Here is a 27,546-nt window from a genome sequence, read left to right as displayed (position 1 = left end):
AAGGCAAGGCCTCACCCGCTCCCTCCTCCTACTCATGTCAATAAATCATTAGAGTTCGAGATTGTTCCCCTTTATGCCTCCTCTCCTTAGGGAGACGCCGCGTTTCCAAGCATCTCTACTCGAAAGCAAACCGCTGCGCCAGCAAATACTTCCCCCACGCCCTTACCATCCCGCCAGGGATGACGCAAAGTCCCTGCCCGCAGGCCAGGCCCGCCTGCCCCGCAGCCGGCACCGGGCAGGGCGGGGCGGTGCGGCGGCGGATTGGCTGGCGGTGCGGCCGGCGGCCGGGCGGGGATTGGTTACCGCCCGGCCTTTGTTCGGCGGCAGCCACTGCCGCAGGGCAGCGGAAGTTTGAGCGCAGCGGCGGGCGCGAGTGGCGGCGGGGTGGGTGCCGCCTACCATCCCCGCCTCGCCGTCCGGCGTCGCCAGCCACGGCTCGCCTCGCACTCCGCTCCGGAGCCCGACCCAGCCAGGTGGCAGCAACATGGACCTAGAGAGTAAAGTGAAAAAGGTAAGGTGAGGGCTGCCCGCAGAGTGACCTGCCACGCCAGCCGGCGTGCCCCTTCCCCAGAGACCGGTGGCCGTGGGTTCCCCTTGTCTCGCCGCAGCTGTGGTGGGAGGCTCGGCTGGAACTGCCCCGCAAGTGCTGGGGCTGGCCGCGGAACACTGCGCCCTTCGTGGCGCCCTGCTCCTCCCGCTGCTGCTCCATCGCCCCATCTCGGTGGTGAGAAGGAGGTGAGAGGCAGGAGGAGCTGCCTGCGAAATGACCTGCGCTGCGCCCTCAGAGGGAATAAAAACTTCCCTTCGACCCCCGACGCTAATCGAAACGCTGTAGTTTGTCCCCCAGGTAGCCAAGTGGGTACCCTTGCGCTGCCGTGCAAGTGAAAACAGCTGTGGGCTCCCCTCAACAAAAAACCTGACATCTGACTGCGGTCGGCTCTGGGTGTGTACGCATGTGTGACACAGCGGTGATAACACAGCCAGGTGCTTTTCCTGGGTACGCTGAAGGTTAATTTGTGACCTTTGCTGTGACTAGCTCATTACAGCTGTAGTGAGCGTTTGTATGGATTATCCTTCAGAGACGGAAACTTAGGGTTCATTGCTTGGTCGGTTTGCCTTTTTTTTTTTTTTTTAAGGCATATCGACTCGTTTGGAATCGGCAAGAAGTGAAGGGCAAGCAACAGAGTGATAAGTAATCACTTGTTTTAGATCTCTTTCCAAAACTCGCTGTTTAAGCCTCAATATGTAAAACTGGTTTCACGTGGGGGCAGTCTTCTGAGACTTTGGTTCCAGTGATTTTTGCAAACTAAATACAGCGCTTAAATAAGGACTTCTTATTGCAAGAAATTCTTTATAGTATCTGCTAAGATGCTGTATGATAAAGGCAGAAGGAGCCTTATATAAGAATACTGGTTAAATCTGTATATAACCCTCACTGATCACGGAATCATAGAATGTCATAGGCTGGAAGGGACCTCGAAAGATCACCTGGTCCAGCCCCCCTGCCAGAGCAAGATCACCTAGAGCAGATAACACTGGAATGCATCTAATATGGAGGTTGTTCTTTCAAAACTCATATTGCATGGACTTGTGTGTTTTGTACTCCTGAACTGCAGTATTTAAGGGTAGTAACTTGTTTTAAGGTATCCTTTTTCCATAGGCTGGAGCCTACTGCAGCAGGTTAGCCTTGAGTTAAAGCTTTCTCCAAGCGATGTTGCATCATAATGATATGTATATGAGAGTCTTGGTTTGGAGAAACTACGCATCTCATCCCTCAGCCAACAGAAGGCCATCAGTCTATAGATGGGTGTAGCTAGGTACTGCCATTGTCCTTAGAACCTAATCGTGCAGACAAGATTGCTCTCCTTGTGTGATTGCTTTCATGTAGTGTAAACAAGCTTCTTGAGTAGATTTACTCGTATTTTTCTAAGTGTGATTTAAAAGTTTAGTGATGCCGCAAAGCTTATTCACTGAAAGTTTTTAGAACTCCAGGAGAGAGATGCACGTTTATGGAAGATGGATCGTTCCCATTCAGGATTTTCTCCATCTAAAGAGAAAATAAATATGTACTGTGAAATGCTAATAAAACTATGCTCATGATTTGGTCTTGCTTTGAGTGAACATGAAGTTGCTGGATATCTTCTTTAAATTGCAGTGTTGTAATTGGGTTGTTATGTGTGTTGGAAGTATTTTTACCATGTTACTCTTTGACAATCTTTTACTCTTCTCCTCCCTCAATTTCAAAAATTCCTAAACACTCTTCTGAACTTGCTCAGACTAACACATAAGATAATGCTACAGAGATACCAGGGAATCTCTGTTTGTAAAAAGTAGCTTGCATTCTATACAGCTTTAGTGTTAATACTGCTAAAAGGTGTTGATGAGGTGAAGATCTTAATCTTTTCTGTTTCTGCTGTATGCAGAAACGTTCTTCAAAAAAATGCTTTAGGTCTTCCTCTGTCTGTAGCAGCATGTGTTCAATCTCCATCCCTTAATTCCTATTCTCAATCTGTTTCCTTCCCATAACCTTTATGGGTTTTTTTTGCCAACTTTCCTCTATTGAACAGGAGAACATTCTAGAAGTTGTAAGTTTATCAAAAGCAGTTAAACTACTTGGGCTTTAAGAGAAACTTATCTCGAGGTGGAGATATCTGTGTCAGAGTTTCAGTCTGTCAACAGTAATGAGTTATTTAATTACATGTCATGGTTCTTACCTCTGTCTTGCACCACCATCCAGAATAACTTGAGTAATGTTACAAATTCTGCTGGATACCTTAAGTTAACTTTTTTAGTTTGTAGTGAATTGTAATTCCCACCTGGCAAATGGAGATTAAGGAATAATGAGTGGCTAACCTGCCTGTTGGGTAGGAAGTTCCAAGAACACTGGGCAGGTGAAAGCAGGCATTGCCACATTATGTCCAGATAAGTTGTCCTTCCTTTACTCTTCTGAACTTGGAATCTGCTCTTCAGTTATGAGCTTCTGCATTGTCTCTTCAAAAAGCTACTGTTTGCTCTTGGGGAGCTGGTACTGCATTGAAGAAAAATGTGAATATATGTGACTAGTAAGTTTATATGTCTGGACTGAGCAAAGAGAAAGCACACTTCAAACTAGCTCAGGAAAGTCTGTTTTCATTGTTATTGATAGGTTTGGGTTTTTTTTCTCAAGTTTAACAGTTCTAGCACACTTCACCTGCCAGCAGTTGCTTTTGCTGCAATACAAGAGCTGTTCTTGAGCAGAAATACTCTCCCACCTTTCACAATTTCTAACTCATCCTTTTAGCAATGAATAGCTTATGCATTTGCCATTCCATGAGACAAAAGCAGCAGTCCTGTGTAACCTACTCTTCTTGGCTGTGAGGAATCAATTAGTTCAGGACACAATTACTTCAGCTCATACTCTTCATTTACCTTCTTCTGTTTGGTTTCTTTTATGGCTTGTAAAATACATCTCACTGTCTTCAGAAATCACCAGAGTAGCTAGGTATCTCTGTTGTTTTGACTCTTGGGTTCTGGATGTCCACAGTCTGCTGGAAACAAACGTTTCAGAGTGAATTTTTCAGCGCTGAGAATGTGCATGGAATAGCTTGTTACTTCTTTGTAGTCAGGTTGCCATGCTTCTTAGAAATGTGGAATGACTGGCAAAAGTCTAGTGTGAGGAAATCAGTTGTAAGGCAGTCTTTTTAGCTGCTATGTGAATACTAAGTCTGATGCCTTACTGTCTGTTAAAAATTCCCTTTGAAGGAGATGAGTAATTTAAGGCTCTTGTTCTCAGTAGGAATCAATTGCTCTTCCATTTGAGCATTGTGGTGATAGCTTTGTATGTAGAAAAAGATTGCACAACAAAGATGAAGCTTAAAAACGGTAGCTCAAGCTTGAAAAGTATTTGTGCAACCAACAAACTGCTGTTTCTTCCAATTACAATATACACTGTGTTCTCAGGTCTTTGAGGATACAGGGAAAATGAGGATTTAGTGCTTTTTGTTGAGGGCTGTTACAACAAAGTTCTGCCAGTCTGGATTCCTGCCCTGTCTGTCACCTCTGAACTTGGTAAAATGAACCAGTAGGTCATGATCCTGCTTTGCAGTCATTCTGGCAGCATGGTCTCTTGCTTCACTATAGAAAACAAGAATCTGTCAGTGAGTCTGTTCTGTATAAGCTTCCACAGTATAATAGTTGTTTTATAAAGGGATTTTGATTCTGGTGAAGAAGGGGAAGTGAGGTTTGGGAAAAAGAGGTGCAGCTTCTCCAATGTCTGGAAGGTCTCTGGTTCTTTTTCTGCAATGTGAGACTCGGTTCAGTTGTTACAGCAGAAAACCAAATAGTGCTTTAGACATCATTAAGTCAACAACTGTAATGCTTTTTGATAAATGAATGGTAAGTAAAGTATATACAGGAGCAAAGTCAACTTCTGGTGTCTTACAGAGTGTGATTTAGTAATATCTGCTGGGTTATGCTTCCTGTTGAGGTCACTGTTTGTTTTGGTGTTACTGCCATGGAAACTAATGATAGAGGTTTTTTTTGCTGCTCATTATGTATAGTGAGATCAAGGAAATGCAATTTTATTCATGGGCAAGTTTTGCCTACAGGGTGAAATAGAAAAACAAATGTGGAGATGTGAGAGTAACTACTTCAGTTTTAAGGAGGAATGCTTCCTGTGAATGTTGTGGTGTGAATTGTTTTCTGACTGCACCTCTACTTACTTTTTACCCAGCGTGTTTAGATATCAGTTTGGCAAAGATGGCAAAGCTAAATTGAACTTTCTGCTGCAGAAAACCAGGTATTCTCCAGGTGTTTGACTATAAAATATAATGAAAGGACTGAATGACTTCTAGCATCAGGTGAAACTTCTTTGATGTGGTATAATTATAAACCAAGTATTAAACGGTGAGGCACAAAGATCTGTTTCTGCAGAAGTTCTTACAGACTTTTTTTTTTTAAGTAACTTAATAATGGTGAGTACAAATTGTGGAGGAAACTTTCTCTGTAAAATCTGTCTTACGCGTTTCTCTTACCTCAAGAAAGCATACTGACCATGCAAATGAATGGCTTCTGTCTAGCAAACAAAGTTCACAGATGTAATAGGGTAGATGTAAATATATATATACTCTGCTTTAATTTAAAATAGATTATAAAATACAATTTTAAAATAATATGCATGTTTAGTATATATATATGTAAGATTATAGGGTATGTATGTAGGGAAAAAAACCCCAAACAAACAACACACAACTTAACATATACTTTCTGTAAGCACACATAATTGGTAAGGTTCTAGGTGCCAGAGACCTGCAGGAGGAGTAGAGCTGTGAAGAGGAAAGCTTGTCATGCCTGTTAATCTGTACTCTTAAACTTAGTCAAAGGAAGCATGTCAAGTGTCAAAGGAATTAGGAGACTTTTGTCATGACAATTCCAGGTTACATCACATGTAACTATACTCTAGGACTACCTTAAATGTGTTTCTGGTATTTTTGAGGGTTTAAAGTCTACCTAACCTTTCCTTTGTTGTCCAGCTGCAGTTTCTAAAAGCACTGGCTGGGAAAAAAGCATACACTTTCCTGCAAGGCTAAAGATCCTGATGAGTGTGTAGGTTTCCAGGTCTTCTTCTTAAAACCTAATACTAGAAGATACAGCTGGACAAGAACATTGATGTCAGAACAATATACACCAAATATTGTGAAAATGCTTCTGCAGCACTGGGTGATGGATATTGCTGTTTTGCAAGTTCACAGGCAGTGTTATGGTGCATCAGCTGCATTCAAATTTAGCTACCATAATAATGAACTTTGGGTATAAACAGCACTCATTTCCTGTTCAGAAGAAATATCTTTTTTAATAGTTGTTAGTCTTTTTAGACACTGCACTTAGACTGCCATCAAATATTTATATTCTGAGCTGGTTTTGATATTTAGTCGAAGACATCACAATAAAATAAATCTGTAGTACTTGTGTATTAACAAAGGCTGTTGCAGCTTCTTGATTTGTTGTTCTATCCATCCTGCCCTCCCCTTGATAAGAAGAAGCAGAAGCAGCCAAACCTTATTTAGCTCTGGTATTTTGGTGGGACTGAGAAGGAAAAAGAAATCTTGTGAGAGGGATGCCTAGAAATGCCAATGATTCTGTGTTTTGTTATGGGTTCCTCTTTCACTGTCTTTTTACTGCTGTACCCCAAGGGCTCCTTTATAAAGGGGTGGGAAGGTTGGAGCAACTAGTTTTGAGTTTTTTCACTGTGTGTGATAACTACTAAATGGTAACTTGTAAAATAATTGAAGACTTCCAATGAAACTCTTACATTGTCCACAAATTATACTGTTTGTATCATTTGTGCCCAGCTGCTTAGTGAAAGGGAACAGAGAAGACTGACTCAAACCCTAGCTACTGTACTGTGATAATATTGAGAGATGGTGGGCAGGTGCAGCAATGTGAGAAATTCTGACTAAACTTACAGATTTTAAGTGTGGTCCAATGTTGTAATAGGCTGTTGAACCTGTATCTGCACAAAGCCTTGGGCAAATATGATGCTGTTGCCCCTGTATTTTGTGAGCCTTTGGGTGACCACCTCCAGAGGGCTCTTTCAACCTAATGTATGCTTTTTAAAGACATTTTGGATATGACAGCAGTACATTTTAAAGCTTGATGTGTTAATTCATCTAAGATTTGTTTTCTTTTTGTTCTTGCTGTGACTGTTAAAAAGAATCTTGTTGGGGTTTTGGTTTGTTTTGGTTGGGTTTTTTCTTTGTGATGTTACACTTTACTAAAAAGCTAATCCTCTGGGTTTATTCACCTTCTTTAACCAGTACTGTGAACTGTGGCACATTTAAGTTACAGCTTAACAAGCTTAGCCATGTCTTGCCACATGATGAAAACTGTGACTGACAAAAGATAATTGCATTTTTATCAGCCTGCAGACTAAACTGGATGCCCACCTCTGCATGTACAATCTATTTACATCCATGACTGTTTAATAGCATCCCACGTGGGCAGATGTTTTGTTTCAGATGACCTCTGAAATATTTACAGGAATTTGAATTTTGAAATTCAGTGTCCTAAAATTGCAGTAAAGCAGGAATACAACATTTGCTGATGAGTTTAAATAGAAAGGAAGAACACCATTTGTTGGTCTTCTAGTAGTGTTCAATAAACTTAGAGACTTTCTGATAAGCCAAATTTAACTTATTTCATAGCAACTGCTGTGTTTTTTTCTCTTACACATCTGAACAACCTATTAGACTCTTATTTGGGCTGCTAAGATGACAGTAAGCTTCTACACATGGTTTCTTGATGTAAAGGCAGCCAACTGTTGACACTGGATTCCAGTAAAACTGAAACAGGGCAGTCTTTCAGTAATTCTCACTTAGCTGTAGCTATTCAAAATTCTTTGCCTCAGGGTACTGTTAATCTTGAAAGTAGCAATCAATGGATGATCTCAATCATTTATCTTATGTACTCCTACCATGTCGATCTGGGTAATACTAGATAGTTAGTGGCTTTTGCTGTGAAATGAAAATTAATGGCAGTCAACAGAAATAAACCACCTTCTGGCAGTATTTCAGCTGACCTATCTCTGCTGTTTCTCCTATAACTCCATTTATGGGGAAAATGGAACCCCTCCTGTTTTCAGGCATGCATTTCTAGTCCAGCAAGTGCTCAGCCTGCTCCGAATCTCTGGGTGCTCCAGCACAGAGCTGACCACGTCCTTCAGAAGGCATGGGAAATACATGTAGGCAGCAGCAGCAAGGAAGCACACTGCAGCTTTAGGCTCTCTAATTTCCCAAATCACAGCAAAACTATCTGCCAAAGAATAGGCAGTTACTTCTGAGGCTGGTGCTTCCTTTCCACTGAAAAAGGGCCTATTAAAGGGCTGGAAGAATATATGACATGCCCTGAATTTTTAAGGGTCAAACTCAAATACACTGTGTGCTATCACTGTTACATCTTTATTCTTTGTCAGTCAAGCACATAGCTTCTCTGAAATCACGTCTGACTTGGTTCTTAATGTGCCCCAGTTTGGAGCTAAACATTTTCCTTAAGATGACCAGATGTTATGTAAAGAAAGATTGTCATCTTCTTTGACAGCAAAGAGGAATAATTTCAAAACAAGTCTATCCCATTTCCTAACTCAGTTCATCTCAAGCTGCATAAGCATTTACTCGATGATGTGTTCTTTTGTTACTGGGAGAGAATGTAGAATTGTGTATTTGGTAAAAAATCTCTGCTAGCACTGCTGGTTGTTGTCCATTTAGTCTACAGAGAGTATGTTTAGGGTGAAGTTTTTTGATGGCATATATTGCCTCCCCTTATTTTGCTTCTGGAGAGGTTGTTTTTTGTGTGTATGTGTGTCCAAAAAAAAACCAAACACCACAACAATGCTGGGAGGCTTAGAAATTATACATTTTAAAAATTGGGAAAAAAAATAATTTTCATCTCAATTGCACTTCTGTTTTGGAAATTATTGAAATGTTAAGACTGTTTCTCCTGTGCCCTGTACAGTAGTGATCGTAGGGTCCTAAGCATTCTAATTACAACTTTAATAAAACTACCATTATTCTCCTTTCTTCCCCATCCCTCTTTAAAAAGAGCAGAAAGCCAAAGGGTGAAGAAGGAATGCCAGTCAGTAGCTGAAGTAGCAGTAAGAGAATGTTGGCTTTACTGTTTTTTTTTTCTGAGGGGGCTGGTGGTGGAGATTGGAGGCTTTGATTTCTTTTTTAGGGTAGTGCAAATGTATGTTAACAGCTTTTTGTGGGGAGTGATTTTTAAAAGCCACCAAACAGGTGACAATTGTTTTGTGTTGCTTTAGCTTCTTCTTTAGAGTATGGCCTGGCCAACATTTCGTTCTTTTCGTTTGTAACTTGACAAGGGCACTCAGTTGTTTCCTGATGTATTGTGTGTGCATGAGGTACAGTGTGTACAAGACGGGGCTCTTGATTCCTGATGAGACTCCTATAAACGCTCATCTTCAAGTGGAGACAAACTTTTATTAACACATTGGCTTTGTATATCCAGTAGAGACAAAAATTGAGCTGAGAAAAAACATAATCTATAAAACTATGTATATGTAAATGCCTACTGATCTGGCTTTGGGCTTGCACTTGTGCCGTGTGAGTTTGAGCCCTTTAGGCTGATAAAGATGTCACCATGATGATAACAAGCTTGTATTTTTTCTTTCAGAAGAGAAAGGAGTAAATAATTCCATGTCCCTCTGTCCATTCCTGTAGTTCCAAGCAGTAGCTTAATAGCTGCCACAGTATCTCTTCTCCCTAAACTGACCATAATCTACAGAACAGGTCTGTGATTTGCTTGGGGATGTCTAATGACTGTGGAGGCAGTGATGCTTGAAATTCATAACTGAAAATTTGGTCTTCCCTGCATCTTGTCATGTATTCTGTTGAGCAGGTGGTTTATGAATAACATATTCCTTCATTGTGGACAAAAAGAAGTTGGAAGTTGAGCTGTTTATATCCTTTTATATACAAGAGTAGTTCTATGACTACTTGGAGTAAATTGTTGATCTCCTTATTAAAACTGTATCACTACATCTGATTGACCCTGGCATTGTATTATCATTGCCAGAGCTAAGATTAGTACCAGAACTTGTCAGCTCCAGCTCACTTTGCATTCGTGGTAAGAGCCAAACTGCTGTGGCAGGGAGGTTGGACTAGGTGACCTCCAGAGGTCCCTTCCAACCCCTGTCATTCTTTAACAGATTATGAATTGGTTGTATGTCCTTCCAATCTCTTCAGTGAAACCCTTTGCATATCATTTATGGTCACTGCATTTGCTCACTGCTGTTTCTCCTTGGAAAGCAAGATGGTGTTAGTCCAGCTGAAACATGGTAGTTCAAGTATACAAATATACCAAATATAATCACTTAGATGTTTTCTTTATTCATATCAGATGCCCAGGTAAGTGAATAGAAATATGGGATCTCTATAATTCTTGATATACTACAAATTCCTTTGTTGTGACAGCTGGATTAAATGTCCTTTGAATTGAGGTCTTTGCTAGCTCAACCCTTTGAACAGGTTTGTGTGAACGTTGAAATTTACATAGGTGCAGTAGAAAGGTGAATAGACTCCAAAATATTGCTTTGATGTCACCTTAGGCAAATTTTTAATCTTCTGCTTTAGTTGTGGATTGTAGATTATAAAGGCAGCAATAAGATAGTTCATGCAGCCTATTCCTTGAAGCTGACTATTCGTCTTGCTCTGTACACAGATGGGCTTGGGCCATGAGCAAGGATTTGGTGCCCCCTGCTTGAAATGCAAGGATAAGTGTGAAGGGTTTGAGCTTCACTTCTGGAGGTAAGTGACACCAGATGTATCTGAGCCTGACTCAGCACTGCAGATCCTGGCACGTATATGCAAATGTGTAAGTAACTGCTTTTGTTCTCTTGCAGTTAAACTATTCAGGTATGTTAAGGAAGCTGTGTAGAGACTTAGGGCCAGGCCTTCTCGGCTGCATTACAGCAGTGTTTAAATATGTAATCACTTACTAACATTTCATCTGCACTGAAGTCAGTGCTAGTACTTCTACTGAGATGTTTGCTTTAGCTTAATAAACAATTGAAGTAGGTTTGTAAAAGCATCTCCATCCCTACAGTAAGAGAGATTACAGTGAAGAAGTGTGCTTCATTTCAGGACTAGAAAGCTTTCTCAGCTCCTGACTGAATACATAAACTTTGATCTGGGGTTTTCAGTAAAATTGTCTGTGTTGAAAAGATGTTGAAACTTCTTAAACATCTACAGATGACTCAGAGGAGAAAGAGTTGTAATAATTCAAATGAGGTGGATAATACTTGGCTTCGGATGATGCACTGTTCCTAAACTAACAAGATGATGATAGTAGCAGTAAATAGTCTGCAGTGTGGTCTATGCAATTTACTTATGCAGAAAATTTGTATTCTATTAAGAGCTTTCTTTTACTGAAACTCTGTGTGTGTGTGCATAAATGTATTAATACATATACTTAACTAGTCCAGTTCACTGATGATAGTGGGTGTGCTTTGAGATGTAGTGTAGTGATTCTGATTAAAAAACAATTCCCTGGAAAGGACATAAAAATAACTGTTAGTAGCACTGGCACATGCTAATAATGGACATTTTTGCACTTCTCCAGTGGTAGTTAGCTAAAGTCATAACTTTAGCTGCAGTAGGTTTTTTTTTTGGTGGGATTTAAGGCAGGCTTTACAACTCCAGCCATAATGGCATCAAGTGCAGATAAGGCCTAAGATACTCTATTTTAGATCAAGTATTTGACTACAGCTGAGACTTAATTTAGAAAATAACCAGACAAGCAGACCACAACAAAAACTTACTGTAAGTTGATATAGCTTCTTGGTTATGTATCTGTAATATATATGTAAAATGACCTACAAATTACAACGTGGAATGAGAAAAGCTAATACTAAATATGATTATCTAAAGATAAAAGAAATGATTGATCTATGGAAGGACTCTTCTCAATTTTTTTTTTATAGTATACTCTCAGTCACTTGAGAGGACTCCTGTAGAGGTACTAGTACAATAAAATGAAACACTTAATATGCACTGGTAATTCAATAAAACAGGATTTTAAAATGTAGGAGCAAATAGTTTATCCATAGTTAGAAATTACATCACTTCCTACTTGAAAGCTCTTTGTTCATAGTGAGATAGATGTGGAGGTCACAAGTGCAGCTGACTTTCTCAACTCTTCTTTTTTGTCCTCTGTTTCTTAGTTCCTGTTGTTAGACCTTGTAATTCCTAGCTTATTTTTAACAGGGAAGAATTTTGGACGTAAAATATACCTGAAATGATTTAACCATGTAATAGCAAACTACCAAATAAGAAAGCATCTGGTTTTCTGTGTGTATTTGGAGGGGTTTGTGTCTGGTTTTAATACACACTTCAGTGTGATCCTGTGGTTAGGGCTCATTATGCCACATTCTGAATACACAGCTCATCAGAGTACTGTCTCTCCTAGAACATAAGAGCTTGTAGATGGGAGAGTCAAGAGCAAGTAAGAAAAAGACTTAAATAGTTGCTGCTTTAAATTGAGAAATTGTGTCTATATAGAACAGACCAGGTAAATAAGGTACCTGGAAGTAATCTGAAGAACATCATCAAGATGTCAGACAAACTTGGCAGATACCTCTAAAATACCTGAAAATGCTAACTTTTAAGGCAACTCTAGAATGGTGCAGAGCTGCCCCTGGAAACAGTAAGGGTGTGAATCCAAACTCAAATCAGGTTTGTCTAAACAGTTTTCCATGGAAATAAATATATGCTTTGCATGGTACAGATTCTGGCAGTCCACCACTTGAACAGAAAAATGGATGAAAAGGGAATCACTTTCTACCAGCAGACTGATGCTTAGCCGGTGTCCAAGTAGTCTCCACTTTGGATGTCAGAAACCCCACTTCTTTCTTCCTCTACTCCTGTTTATCACTGAGCATGATGTTATGTAGTATCCCTCTGGCCAATTTGAGTCAGCTTCTTGCCCACCTCTGGCTTACTGAGGTGGGTGCAGAGTCCAAAAAAGAGGAGGCTTTGACACTATGCCAGAAATAATCAAAAATAGCAAGTGATATCAAGGCTGGTTTAGCCACAAATCCTAAGGACAGCTCCATGCAGACATTATGAAGAAAGTAATCTCCAGACATGGCAGATGGAGTACAGTAAGCAAGACAGCAGCAGTCTGTGCTGTATTCTCTAAAGCTGACAGCGCCCTCTTCTGGGTGGAGCTGAGGTGCTTCGGTAGATCACTTCATTAGATCTGCTGTGTGAAAACTTCAGTGTGCCTCAGAGAGCGAAGATGTAATTTCCTTCTGTGTTTCTGCACCTCAACTCTGCCTTTGGGGAGTCAGACAGGAAAGTGCATGGAAAAAAATCCAAGTGCAGCTCTTTTAGTAGCAGGGTTTGACATGGAGTTTGTACACCCTTCTCTATGCTGGAGCATTTGGAAAATGGCTCTTCTCAGGTGACAAGTGCTGTTTAAGCACTTCATGCTATAATTCTTGGCACAGTGTGTGGGATGGTTATATAGGTGTAGAACTGTTAATTTAGGCTAGTACACACATGGTGGTAAACAAAGGCATTAATAAAATTTGTCCAAAAATTTTGAAGTTCTGAAAGCCACAGTGATGTGAGGTCTATGCAAAATGAATCAACCAGGTTGGAAGAAACCACCAAGATCATCCAGTCCAACCTATCGCCCAGCTCTATCCAGTCAACTAGACCATGGCACTAAGTGCCTCATCCATGCATCTCCAGGGATGGCAACACTTCCACCTCCCTGGGCAGCCCATTCCAATGCCAATCACTCTCTCTGTGAAGAACTTCCTCCTGACATCCAGCCTATACCTCCCCCAGCACAACTTGAGACTGTATTCCCTTGTTCTGTTGCTGCTTGCCTGGGAGAAGAGACCAACCCCCAGCTGGCTACAGCCTCCCTTCAGGTAGTTGTAGACAGCAATGAGGTCACCCCTGAGCCTCCTCTTCTCCAGGCTAAACAACCCCAGCTCCCTCAGCCTCTCCTCATAGGGTTTGTGTCCCAGGCCTCTCACCAGCTTCATCGCCCTTCTCTGGACACATTCCAGTATCTTAGCATCTCCCTTGAATTGAGGAGCCCAGAACTACATAAGAGCCACTGTTTACAGTGGTAGCTGAATGATGGACAGTTACCTGCTTAGTGTGTTAATAGCTTCTGCTTTTCCAATTGCCCTTAGAATCATGCTTCTGTCCAAACTTAGCAGCATCTGACACAGTCTTTGCAGTTCAGATGTTAAACTTCTTTGAGATTGCAAAACAGCCTCCACAAATTTAGCAAGGCAGGCTGTCTGCAATAGCATGCTGCTTAAATACATTTGCTCTTTGGGGATACATTTCACACAGGAGTCAGAAATTTCTAAAAGCAGGAGAGAATGTTCTGATCTATCTTGGTTGTGCATGTACTAGAAAGTGATAATTGTCTCCAACACAGCTTGCCTAGAAATTAAAAAGCTTCTGGAGATAAGCGTCTTAAGCTTGGGAATGACCACTTTCAGCATCTGGCTTCTCTGCACAGATACAATCCTTGTTTTTTATGTTTTCTGATACTAAACCGGTCAGACAGGTACTGAGGCACTGTCCTAAGTATTTACTGTAGCTGCATTAATAGCAAGAACTCATAATAGAAAGGATCACAGGGAAAATCAATCTTTTCTGTGTGGAGGACACGGGGCTTAAAACTTAACAGAAATTTCTTGAGGGCTTCTTTGTGCCTTCAGCTGCTTCCTTCTGCCACTAGGTACCACTGCAGAACCAGTGTAGAAAGAGTCATGATATAAATTACTCTCTTCTCCCTACATCCAAACATGGAAAATTAGGGGAACTGATGACACTAAGTTTTGGAGAAAGAACTGGAAGTCTTTGACCCTTGCTGTCAATAGAAATCTCAGACACTGGAATTTCCCAGCCGGGGAAAGAGAATGGGGTATGCATACCCTTCTCCCTGCCTCTTTCTACCCATCTGAAAGCAAGACACAATCTGCTACATCTGTCTTTGACAGTGATATTTAATGCAATTCCACAAATTTTGAGGCTTCATCCCTGTCTTCAATGATGCAAATGGAAAAAGCTGGGAAACTGCTAAAATGTAACTAGAGAAATATTTGTCTCCTTTGCTGAGTTCCTGATAGCTGTGAATATTTTAATCAGGAATTGCTAGCACTCCTTCAGCAGGGATCTTTCTGAATGTCATCAGATGAAAGGAAAATGTTTCTTGACAACACATATGAAGAGAGAAATATTCTCACTGCCTGTCTGTTTGATCGAGCCAAGAGAGATAAAGTTAAGTCTATGCACATGCACGTATACATAAATGCATGTACATAATAGCAACTGTTTTTCTTGGCACATGTGAGGTGTTTGCTTTAACTCTAAAAATTAAGCATCAATTATCAGACAGACTTGTGAATATTATGTTTAAGGTAATGGGACAGGGCTGTTTCAGTAAGCTAGCTGTGTCATGACCAGAGAATTAGCCATATCCCTTCTGCAGAAGGGACAGTGACTAACAAGTCTCTGATGTGGCAGCTTAGTGGAAAAAGGTATAGTTAAATGGTAAACGGTACTGTGCAGGACTTAGATGTGTAACTGTTAGCTTGATATCTTTTAGAACTAGAAATTATTAAAGAAAAGGGATTGATTATAAGTCAGGACAGGAAACCTTTTTTGTCTTCTGACTGTTAGCAGTATGCAGATATCCTTATGTGGTTGAGAGCCAGGGGAGCCCTGGGGAGCAGAGGAAATAACAGTAGTCTCAGGGACTTTTCCTTCCACTTCAGTGAGACTTGCTAATATCAGTTGTGATTTGGAATTCTCGACATTCTTTATGGTTTCTTTTCTAATGCAAGAGTCACTGCACTTGTAATTTTGTAACGCAGCCACCACAACAGCTTCTTGCAAACCGTTCACTTAATCTTGAAAGACCAAAGTAGCATTAGACTGAAACTAATGCAGTCAGATTCTTTACTGAAGTAATTCTGAGGTGAGGGGAAATCTGTGAGTACTTCATTCTTTTTAATGCAAATATAAAGCACGGTAGTTCTATCCTGGTTTTCACAGTGGACCCCAGGAAGGACCCAAGGAGAAGCTGGATGAATTTTACTTCTTTTCTACTGTCTGCTTATCTATTTATCAGTAGGACAGCAAATGAAATGTGTTAAGCCTTAAGGTGGGACTGAGAATGATAAAAGCAGTTAAGTCAAGGTGTTCTTGTTGAAAGTAAAAACATGATCTCAAAGCTGTTCTGCGTTCTAAGAGAATACTACTGAGAAACAGATAAGAAATTTCATATGATAGCGTAAGCAAAACCAGGATGCACTTGTGGCCTTTACAGCATGCCTCAAAGTCTTGAGAACATTTCTGCTAAAGCTTATTTGGAATGGTCTGATCTCTGCATACTGAGGCTGCTTCACTGTGGCTGGATGTGGTACAGAATGGGAAGAGCTGTGCAAACTGTCACCCTACCATCATGACCACAAGGACAGTACACAATGTGAGTTGTACCAAGTTCTGTTTTGCAAGCAGAGCAGTTCTGAACAGCAAGATTCTACTTCACTTGCATCGATCTCTGCCAGTTACCTGATAATGTTTGTTCACCACTTTTACTAGGTCACATCCTGTCAAAAGGCAAGATCAAATCTAGGACTTACTCTTGTTAAAGACTTAAGCTGAAAAAGTGTAGAGAATATCTGTTATCCAAATGGACAAACTGCTTCAAGTTGCATATGTGCTGTGAGGCACATAGCTGCATGATATTCACAATGTAATAATGTCCTAAACCTGCAAAAAAGGGTCACCTCAAATCTCAAAATAGACATGGCTGGGAGTTGGTAATAAGATATAATCATGCATGCCTTAAAAGATGAGCCAAGTGAATATAAATGTCTTTGCTAGTATATTAAATAGCCTCTTAAGTGTCAGCTAGGTAAAGAACTCATGAAGAGTGATGTTGAAGATCTTGCAAAATTTTGTTTCAGGTGCTTGAGATGCATAATGCAGCACTTAGGCTTAGTGGGCAGTGCTAGTTCATGCCTGAATATTTTGGTAAACTGAGACATTGCAAAGTGCTTAGTGTTTACTTAGATACCTAGATAAGTATTGATGTGAAACTTTTCTCTTGTAGAAATGAGTCAGCAATTCAAGCTGTTAGAAAACCTGTGCTTCAGTTACTGATCTCATCGGGTCCTTATGTTGCAAAGCAGAATCTAATTTGCTTAATGCTCTTATTTTGTTCAAATTTTGAATCAAAAGTCCTATTTCTGTTGCAGAGTTAGCTGTTTTTATTTGAAATAATCCCCATAACTTAGATTACCATAGAATCATAGAAGGGTCAAGGCTGTAAGTGACCCACAAAGTCATCTAGTCCACCTTCCCTGCAGTCAGCAGGAATTTCCTCAACTAAACTAGGTTGCCCAGAGCCTTGTCTAGCCTCACTTTGATTATCTCCAAGGGATAGGGCCCTAACCACCTCCCTGGGAAACCTGTTCCAATGTTCCACCACCCAACTTATGTGACCAAGGCAGACTTCATTGGACACTGAAATGATAGTACCCTAGGTCATGACCTGACATATGTTTGTAGTGTATCAGGGCTGACTGTGCATTGTTTTGCATGACCAGTTACACGTAGCTCCTTTCTTTCTCATATGATGGGCCTGAAGTAGTCATAGCATGTTCTTGTCAAGTACCTGGGAGCTGCCTTAAGGTAAAGTATATATTTTGCCTTTAAGACTTTCAGACAGCAAGGTTCAGAGCAATGTTAGAATTCGATGGGTCTTGGCAAGCAGAATTGAGAAGCATTTTATAGGTAGCAGTTTTATGCTATTCACTGCACGCATAAGAAGTACTGGGGTAAAATATAATCATGGCTCTTCAGACTCTAGAGAACCAGATGTCTGATCTGTTTTCTTAGGCTATAATAAGAACCCTTAACATTCAACTTTTTGCTAATTTCCATATATTGTGGCTGACTGCTCTGAACTCAAACTCTGGGGAAGCTGTTAATTAATAATAAACTAGCTTGTCTAATGCAAGATTCTGTTTATTATCTGTGAGTTGTTTAATTAAGCTTAAGGTAATAAATTGCTGTCTAATAGCCCTTTTTCGAAGAAGTGTTGTGTATATATAAGAATACCACTTAGATCTAAGTAAACCTCTCTACCTTTTAAGGATGTTATTTGTGAAAAATCTCTGTACAGTGTGTGCCAGATTACCTCTGACTTGGTTCAGAGATGTCTGAAAGGCTTTGTCCGTATAAGCCTTTCACTTTTCTTCTATCTTCTCTTTTAAATGCTGAACTTTGAACAGAGCTTTGTGCAATTACACTGTATATGTGGCTGTAGAATATAATTTTTTTTCCTCTCTAGGAAATATGTTTCCACTTGGCAGGACTCCTGTGATAACCAAATATCATGCATACAGTGAAATGCATGTGAAGAAAAGAGTGTCATGTGTCTAATTTTGACTGTATAGACAGAACCTGATAAACTGAAAGGAGAAACTGAAGGGGGTCACATTGATGCATTTAAGTTAGCTCATGGGTGACTATCTTTAGTAAATCTGGTTAGGTGAGTAGTAATGGATATGTGTGTCAGTGTGATCAGTACTGAGGTGTAATTGAAGAAATGAAATACCATATTAAAAATCCATTAATGTTGTTGACTGATATCTGTCAAATTGCAATCTCTGTGAGCAAAGAAAGTAAACAGTATAACGGGAGGAAAGAGAATAGCCTCCAGAAGTGTTTGGCATATTGCAGAATAACTTGTGTATTTGCTAATCACACAGTATCACCAAGGTTGGAAGAGGCCTCATAGATCATCAAGTCCAACCTTTTACCACAGAGCTCAAGTCTAGACCATGGCACCAAGTGCCACATACAATCCTGCCTTGAACAGCCCCAGGGACGGCGACTCCACCACCTCCCCGGGCAGTCCATTCCAGTGTCCAATGACTCTCTCAGTGAAGAACTTTCTCCTCACCTCGGTTCTCAGCGATGTTGCTATACACATGCAGCTAGCATGAGATGGAGTTTTCAGCTGAGACACTAACTTTGTTTCTGTTTCCATCCATTCCAGAAAAATATGCCGTAACTGCAAATGTGGCCAGGAAGAGCATGATATCCTGACAAGCAATGAGGAAGATCGGAAAGTGGGGAAGCTTTTTGAGGACACCAAATACACAACCCTTATTGCAAAGCTGAAGAATGATGGCATTCCCATGTATAAACGCAATGTAATGATACTGACTAATCCAGTGCCAGCCAAGAAGAACATTTCCATCGATACCGTGACTTTTGAGTGGGCTCCTCCTGTTCAGAACCAGACACTTGTAAGTCCAGCTCACTTTTTCTTTGTGTTCAAGACGGGAATTGATGTGAAATAGAAAAGTAGTGCTTGTTAGAAGGATATATATACACCCATTGTAGTCTTCTTTTTCTCAGTCTTCTACTGAAAAGGTCATGTAGATATGAATCACAGTATCACCAAGGTTGGAAGAGACCTCATACATCATCAAGTCCAACCCTTTACCACAGAGCTCAAGGCTAGACCATGGCACCAAGTGCCACGTCCAATCCTGCCTTGAACAGCCCCAGGGACGGCGTCTCCACCACCTCCCCGGGCAGCCCATTCCAGTGTCCAATGACTCTCTCAGTGAAGAACTTTCTCCTCACCTCCAGCCTAAATTTCCCCTGGCGTAGCTTGAGGCTGTGTCCTCTTGTTCTGGTGCTGGCCACCTGAGAGAAGAGAGCAACCTCCTCCTGGCTACAACCTCCCCTCAGGGGTGTTGCTGACATTATTTTTTCACCACCACCCCCTCCAATAAAATTAAAAAAAGTTGCATGGAATGTGGGCTTTAAAAACAAAAAAAGAGAGAGAAAGACAAAACAAGCCAACCCAACCTCTTCCCTCCTTCTCCAAACTACAACCAAAACCAACCCCACAACAATTCATGTCATTGTTTAAAGTTGAGAGGAACTCTCAGTCTTGTGTATAGCTTTTACTGTATATGGAAAGAACAAGGTCAGTGTTGACATCTAAAAGAGCAAGTCTCTTCTAGCATGTTTTCAGCTGAAGTAGATGAGATGGTAGATAGCCTTGTGAGGATTTTGCTTCACTTTTCAAACTTTGATTGCTAATTTACTGTACTGCAGTGCTGTGTGATCCATGTTAGAATCACGTTGTCTCTGACCTAGCTCTCAAAATACCCCTTTTCAGTGAATTAAACTTTGTGCATCTAAATAAACTGTAATTTAACGTTTGGTTAACCCTTGGATTTTTCGGCTTACCCTTGCTTTATTAAAACTAGAATTATTTCTGCAATGGGTTGTGTGCCTCCAGGCATACCATTTCAGTTTCTACTTTTTAAAGCTGTAGAGATGATCAGTAGCTTTATGTAGCTGTGAAGAGACAAGGTGCTGTGTAAATACTGTTATTTACTCTAGGAATTAGTAATTATTCTGCATGTTTTAAAAGGAGGCCTGTTTCTTCCTCTGGGAAGAAGCCCATTAATTAATCTGCTGTGTTCTGTCCTAATCTACTGCATTTCAGGAGCTTAATGTTCATGGAAAAAAAGCTTGGCTTTGACAAATTTGACTGTTACTAACAACAGTAGAGATGGCTTTAGTTGTGTATTCATTTAAAAGCTTGAACTGGCATTTGATATCTAATTTCTCCTGGTTCAGGCTAGGCAGTATATGCAGATGCTACCAAAGGAGAAGCAGCCTGTTGCTGGCTCAGAAGGTGCACAGTACAGGAAAAAGCAGTTGGCTAAGCAGCTGCCTGCCCATGATCAGGATCCTTCAAAATGCCACGAGCTCTCCTCTAGCGAAGTCAAGCAGATGGAACAATTTGTGAAGAAGTACAAAAACGAGGCACTTGGTGTAGGAGATGTCAAGCTCCCTGCTGAGGTGGAAACAAAAGCTGCTGACAAGAATAACTTGGACAACGGTTACAGAGGCACCTCAGGAGTAGGAGTGATGGAAGACAAGTCCTCAGATAAGAAGGCATCTCAGTATGTAAGTATGAGAAAACAAAAATACAACAAGAAGGTATATTATCATCTGAATTATTTTTGCTTGTTTTACCCAAATTAACTTGGAATAGTGAAGATCTGGGAAGGAAAGATGGGGATATGGAAAACACTGTGAGTGTCTGCACAGCACCCTGATTTCTGACTGTAGTTAGTGCACTTCAGCAAATAATTTCCTAGGTGATCTTTTCATCTGTATTACAAAAAGATGTTAGCTTGAAGATACAGTGTAGCTTTTGCAGAATAATAATGAAGAAACTTGTGTAGTCTTACAGACTGGTTGCTACACTTTCCTCCTCTTGAAGTCTTTAGTTTAACTTTAGAAGCCTGTTTTCTCTTCTTTCTGGGAAAAGCACCAGAATTCCCCAAAATTTGAAAAACTGTGTTTAAGTGAAACTAAGAAATAATTAAGTAACACCTTTCCCTGCAGTAACAGCTGCTTTTACTAGCTTTGTTTTCATATTTGGGTTGGGTGTTTCATCCTTGGGTTTTGTGGGGTTTTTTTTGACATCTGAATTCTACCTTATAATAGCTCAAAAAATAAGGTATGCAAAATTATCTAATTTTCATCTTGTTTCTAAAACTAGTAGTTTAAATAAAATATTTGATGTAACTTCATATCTTCTGTGCCACTAATTGCAAATACAAAATAGGGGTAAGGTTACCAAAGTAAAGCTAAATCAGTTTAATGAAGGTCAACCTTCATTGCAGAGTGGCAAAACTTCTGTACCAGGATTTCCAGAAATGTAGCTATTACATGTAGGAATAAACACAAGTTTTATATAGAGATAACTGATTTTGTTAACATGGTTGCAGAAAATGGTTTTCACAGTGTTAAGGAGTGCAGTGTGCTTTTTTGGTGGTTTTATTGTTTGTTGTTTACACTGGCATATTAATTACAGCAGAAGTAATATACTATGGAATACAGAAGTAACTTGGTTTACCTTTGAACGTGCCCACTTACCTTAATCAGCCCTGTGCTGTACCATTTGGTTCCCTGTATTAAATTTCTAAATATAATTATTCAGTTGTATTTGCTATTGTCTTGTCATGAAAATTCCAAGGTGTTAAAAACTAGCATGAATAGGTTGCTATCATTCTGTCTCTCCTGCTAGGTTACTTTAATTCAACCACAACAATTCTTCACTTGAAAAAGACCTACAGAAATACACACTTAGCATTGTACCCCTGCTGGACAACTGGCTCGAAATGCATTGAGTCAAAGGCAGGAGACACTATCCTCTTGAGTAATTGTACCCAAAAAGTGTTCTGTTTTTACATTACCCCTGCTTAGCACTTCCAAACTTCTTACTTGAGCACCTAGAGTATACTTCATACTGTTTTTAAGCCAGGCATACTTCATCACTGTGATTTTTAAAGAGGTTTAGAAATGCTTAATAGTGTGACACATCTGAGTTGCTTATCTGTTGTAAGGTACTAAGTTTACCATGTGCTAAATAATGAGGATTTAGAAAGATTACTTTTAAGTACTTCTTTAGTCTCAGCTAGATGATGTAGCACTAAATCACACTGCAGAAATCAAAAAATCTCAACTTCTTTTTAAGAGTTAAAAATAAACCACTGCAAAGATGAGCTCTTAAGTACCTTGCAGAAGTATTGCTATCCTTGTCCACACTTTCTCTTATCCACTAGTTGTGCATCTTTGCTCTCCAGATTTCCTTGTACGTTGTCTTCCAGACTGCATCTGAAAAACATGTGTTTCTGTAGCTGTGGCATATAGAATCTCTTGAAAAACTGATTTTTGCTGTAGGACTGGATTGCATTTTTTTAAACACAATTTAAAATATACAACAACAAAACAACCAGATCTCCACTAATAGTAATACACCCATAATAATTCCCTTCATGTTGGAAAAAGCCCAATCTATTCTACCATGACTGAAACCCCAAAAAAACCAAACCAACCCAAACACCCAGAAAAATTGGGCATCCAGGATATTTTTAAAGCAGCGAATGTCTTTATGTACTTTTTAACCACCTAGACTGGGGATGTTGCAGACAGTAGATAAATTAATCACCTTGCCCTTATCTGGGTCCATTTAGCTACTAAACCTTCCAACTGACTCCTGCTTTAGAGCTCATACTCCAAGAGAAAGAATCAAAAGGCATTACGTGTATTACTTTTCATTAATTTCCCCTTTCATTCTGTTCCAGGCTGTTCTTCCTCCCCTTTTGATGTCTCAGTATATTTTGAAATTGCTTGTCTGAAATAAGTCTGGAGATCTTATCAATATGCTTTACAAACAACACATTTTTTAATATATATTTTTTATATACATATGTACTGCGTGCAGTTTAAAAAGCCATTTGTACCTGGCCTTATAGTGATGTGAATCATAGAGAAAACCTTCCCATGGGATGTTCAACCCTTTCCACAGACCAACTGGAGTGCAGGAAATGCCAAACTGCTGATTAAACTTTAGATAGCAATTTTTGTTTCAGTAATACAAACCACCTGTGTTTTTTGACTTGTTCACAAAACCCTCTCTGTAAGAAGATATAGGGCAGGAGACTGACTATGAGCTTTTTTGGAACTATTTGTAGTGTAGGTGTGTTCATGAACTTTGTAGTCCCTTTTCCATAATCACTATCCCCATACTGAGATGACTTTTAAGCTGTTGGACAACAGCCATGAGTGACTAGCATCCTAGAATATCACTTTAAGTAGAATGAGTTTCAAATAACTCACTTTTTTCCTTACCAGCAATGCAAGATACTACTTGACCATCTCACCACCTATGAGTACATCCATTTTCTTGCATGTTCTAGTCATTCTAGTTGGTTAGCTTTGGAGGCTTATTATTCTTGTTTTGAATATGCCAGGCTTATAGAATGTAACATAGATTTTAGTTGCTTGTTTTTTTCAGCACTGGACTGTAGTTGCAAGCATGTGAATGTGACAAAATACAGTAATCTGTTAAAGTAGCAGTAGTGCTGTGTTGCTAGCATGTGCATCATCTCAAATTGCTTAAACCAGGACTGCAGCATCAAGGCACACTACTCTGAAGCATTACTCTTGCAATCATAATTTCAGTTTGAGAATATGCAGTTTATGAAGTATGTCAGCAATAGGTGGTTCTTCAAAGTCATTGTTAATTTTATAATAACCTCTTTCCAGTCCTGCTATTGCTGCAAACTGAACATGAAAGAAGGTGACCCAGCTGTCTATGCAGAACGTGCTGGATATGATAAACTCTGGCACCCAGCGTGTTTTGTCTGTTGCATCTGCAATGAACTTCTAGTAGACATGATCTATTTCTGGAAGAATGACAATCTGTATTGTGGAAGACATTATTGTGATAGTGAGAAACCCCGCTGTGCTGGATGTGATGAGGTAGGAAACCTTCTAGTTCTTTATTTTAGGGTGTAAGTTTGCTCTTCTGAGAAGCAAATATGATTTTCAGTAAAATCTTTTGGTGTGAGAAGTTTCTGCCTTCACCGGTTTTAGCTGTTGTAGTTGCAGAGAAACGGAACTGATGTGGGTGTTCCACGTTCAGGAATATCTGTAGTTTGCTTTGGATTTGGGGGTTATTTTGTGCAGTCTGCAGAGACACCAAAGAATTTGCAGTCGTGGGTTGCATTCTGCAGTCTCCATTATGCAGCCGTTTGCATATAAACGGCACTAGGGGGAGCGCCTCACAAAATTAAACCTTGCAGAGGATATAGAGCACAGCACTCTTGATGTATTTGTTGTCTATATACTGAACGAACTGGAGTGTTTTGCCCAACAAGTGAACATGTTTGTTGTTGTTAAAACCATTAGAAAAGGGTGGGATCACCAGGAGTTCTTTGGAAATTGCAGGACACCCAGAAACTAGCTTTGTGCATTTGAATTGCATTCTTCTTTTAATGTACTTATATTTGGTTGTATCTTCCTAATAGCTGATATTCAACAATGAATATACTCAAGCAGAAGGTCAAAGCTGGCATCTGAAACACTTCTGCTGTTTTGACTGCGACTGTGTGTTGGCTGGAGAGATCTATGTAATGGTGAATGACAAGCCAGTCTGCAAACCCTGCTATGTGAAGAACCATGCTGCGGTAAGGTCCTCACAGGCGTGTTGGTGCTATGGAGGAAGGGAATGTACCTCTGTGGAGCTCAAAACTCTTACCTTCTTCAAGCGTGGGAGCATCTGAAGAATATAAATTGAATGCAAGCTTAGGCTCAAGTCAATCCATCATCATCTTCTTTGGGGGAAAAAAAAATCTTAAAAGCAGCCAAGTATTTTGTCAGTTCATAAGTTTGGGGGGAAAATGGACTGTTCTGAAAGTACCTTTAACTTTGCTATTGGTGAAGCAGGAAGTAAAGTAGTTGAAGATGTATAAAGCTGCTAAACATTTCATTTGTGTCAACCATAGTTCCATGTGACTAGTGGGATTCAGGTTTAGCTGCTCTGCTAAAGGCTGTAGTGGCAGCTTCTTTGTATCTCTAACTAGGAGTTATAAAGGAGAGTGACTGGCAGGATGAAGCTGTAAGTCTGAGAAAGGATGGTAGTTCTTGAATTGTAATTATGCTGGGAGCTCTGAGATGGTGGTCCATTTTTATCTACCAATTAACTAGATATTAGTTGGGAGTTCAGTGAGAAATGCATTTAAACCATTTGTACAATTAAAGGAGGAACATCTCTTGTTTCTAGCTGGCAATTAATAATCTTAGGAGAGACTGAAGGAGCTGAGTCTGTGTAGTTCGGAGGAGACTAAAGGGTGACCTCATGAATGTTTATATGTAAAAAGTGAGTGCCAAGAGGATGGAGTCAGGATCTCCTCAGTGGTGCCCAATGACAGGACAAGGTGCACTGGGTGGAATTTGAGGCATAGGAAGTTCCATGTAAATATGAGGAAAAAAAATTTCGCTGTGAAGGTGACAGAACTGGAACAGGCTGCCGTGGGGAGAGTTGTAGAGTCTTCCTCTCTGGAGATGCTCAGAAATCACCTGGATGCCTTCCTGTGTGATCTAGTATCCTGCTCTGGCAGGGGGGTTGGACTAGGTGATCTTTCTAGGTCACTTCCAACCTCTCCCAGGACTCCCATACTGCTGATCATCTGAGGGAGGTGTGAAGAATTATTGTCTATAGAGGTCTCTGGGTTTGGTGGGTTTTTTCCTTACAAAGCATCAATGTCTTTGAGGTCTAAATTGTAACTTTTGACAACTGGATTTTAAAACTGATCACAACCTAGACTTGTGGCCTTTAAGCCTTGATGTTGGTTTACAGCTGTCAGTGGGCAGAAGGATTTGTAACTGATCTCTTCAAACATATGGGCTGATATAGGAAGAGCTGTGCTGTTTGACTTGACAGGTTTTTATCATTATTTGGGCTTTGGGAAATTCTAGTTATCAAAACTGTTTAAGTTTTGTCCTAGTAGCAGCTAACTTGTTGTGTGCACTGTGTTCTGTCCTTGGGCACATATTGAGCAGAAACTGCTTTAGAAATCTAAGAAAAGCAAACCCTGGAGACTTAAGTGCAAAGGGTTCTATTAACACCTGCCATTGTTCTCCCATCATAATACTTCAGAACTCCAGCTTTTATTGGACTTGTAGAAATTATGTGTATGCTTCATTTAAGTATCATTTTATTTTTTAACAGATATGCCAAGGCTGTCATAATGCCATAGATCCAGAAGTTCAGCGTGTGACATACAACAACTTCAACTGGCACGCTACGCAGGAATGCTTTATATGTTCCTGTTGCAGCAAGTGTCTAATTGGCCAGAAGTTCATGCCAGTGGAAGGGATGGTCTTTTGCTCTGTTGAATGTAAGAAGAAGATTGTGTCTTAAGAGAAGACATGCACAGAACCAACCATTGCTGCATTCCAAAGGCATTTAAAAACATTGAAAGTATTAAAGAGCATTTTTTCCAAAGTTGTTTTAATGACTAAAACTTGCTATATAATCTTCATTTCTTGGTTGTAATAATACTTTCTTTTCTGAGATATTCTTCCTGAGTCTAATGTCAAATGACTTCATGTCTGAGAAATGTAATAAAAAATGTGGTGTGAACTACATACACTTTAAGGGAAGCACTTCACCGTGAAGGCTTTTTGCTGTATCTTGACTGATGAAAAAGAGTTTGTGAAAAATGTTCCCGTTTTGTCTGTGTGATAAATACAGCTCTTCCACTTTCAAGTTCACTAACTTATTTTTAGTTTCCCTGCTTTCATCAAGCACTTTAGATGAGGTGGATCAGCTCTATTGCCACGTACAGTTTTGTCTGCGAGACCTCAAGCACGCAGGGAGAATGGATTCCTAGAAAAAAGGTTGTCTCGTTTGCTTGTTGTAGACACAAGTTTTTGAGGGATAGTGACTGCTCTCACATTTAGTTCTTCAAGTAATTGCCTCAGTAGAAAACTGTGGTGGATCACAATTCTTACAAATGTTCATGCCTGGAAGAGTTTTTATTTCTGTGAATGTCAAAATTACTTTATGGATTTTGGGAGGAAGGAGTCATAGAGGAGAAGGTCTTCCTGAGATGAAATAACAATAAAAAAATAGAAATTCCACCAGATAGTAGGTGTCACTTATCCCGTCAGGACTGGCTTCTGTGTCTCCTGGTTGTGTAGGGTTTCTTAGGAATGTTCTTTTGGGAAGTTGTGCTTTCTGTCAGAGGGAGGCGGCACACAACACCATATGCATTTCCAAGAATGTAGTTAAGTAAAAGGATCTCACTTAAGGCTTTTGATTTACAAGTTCTTAACCAAAGCACAAAGACTTTCAGTATTTGAGTTTTTAAAAAGTCACAGCTGTGTATTAGCTTTGCCTACTAGATAAACCAAATGTGTAGTCCTTTCTTAAGACTTACAGATCTACAGTAAAACTTGTTAGCTATCCTTGTGCAAAATAAAGAGTGGAGAGTCTTTTGGCCTAGGGGAAAAAATACAAATAAAATCAATCTATGCAAGTCTTATGATCTGCTCTTAAGTTTTATAGTAGCTCTATTGTAACACTTACAAATAAAAATTTGTGTTGCTTGCTTCA

At 40.0% G+C, this 27,546-nt stretch overlaps 1 protein-coding gene across 1 annotated transcript; it reads left to right on the top strand.

Annotated features, from left to right (window-relative positions):
• The first annotated feature begins 317 nt into the window (after positions 1 to 317).
• Positions 318 to 27,546, top strand: TES (testin LIM domain protein). Its single transcript, XM_064142084.1, has 7 exons — positions 318 to 511; positions 10,213 to 10,298; positions 18,598 to 18,850; positions 20,205 to 20,537; positions 23,691 to 23,906; positions 24,455 to 24,613; positions 26,158 to 27,546. Exons 1-7 carry the CDS (start codon positions 485 to 487, stop codon positions 26,347 to 26,349), a joined length of 1,266 nt encoding a protein of 421 aa, XP_063998154.1. The 5' UTR covers positions 318 to 484; the 3' UTR covers positions 26,350 to 27,546.

The sequence above is a fragment of the Pogoniulus pusillus genome, chromosome 4 (genome assembly GCF_015220805.1).
Source record: "Pogoniulus pusillus isolate bPogPus1 chromosome 4, bPogPus1.pri, whole genome shotgun sequence".
Taxonomy (NCBI): Eukaryota; Metazoa; Chordata; class Aves; order Piciformes; family Lybiidae; genus Pogoniulus; species Pogoniulus pusillus.
The sequence above is the reverse complement of the archived record's forward strand: the minus strand, read 5'-3'. Positions and strand labels throughout refer to the sequence as shown.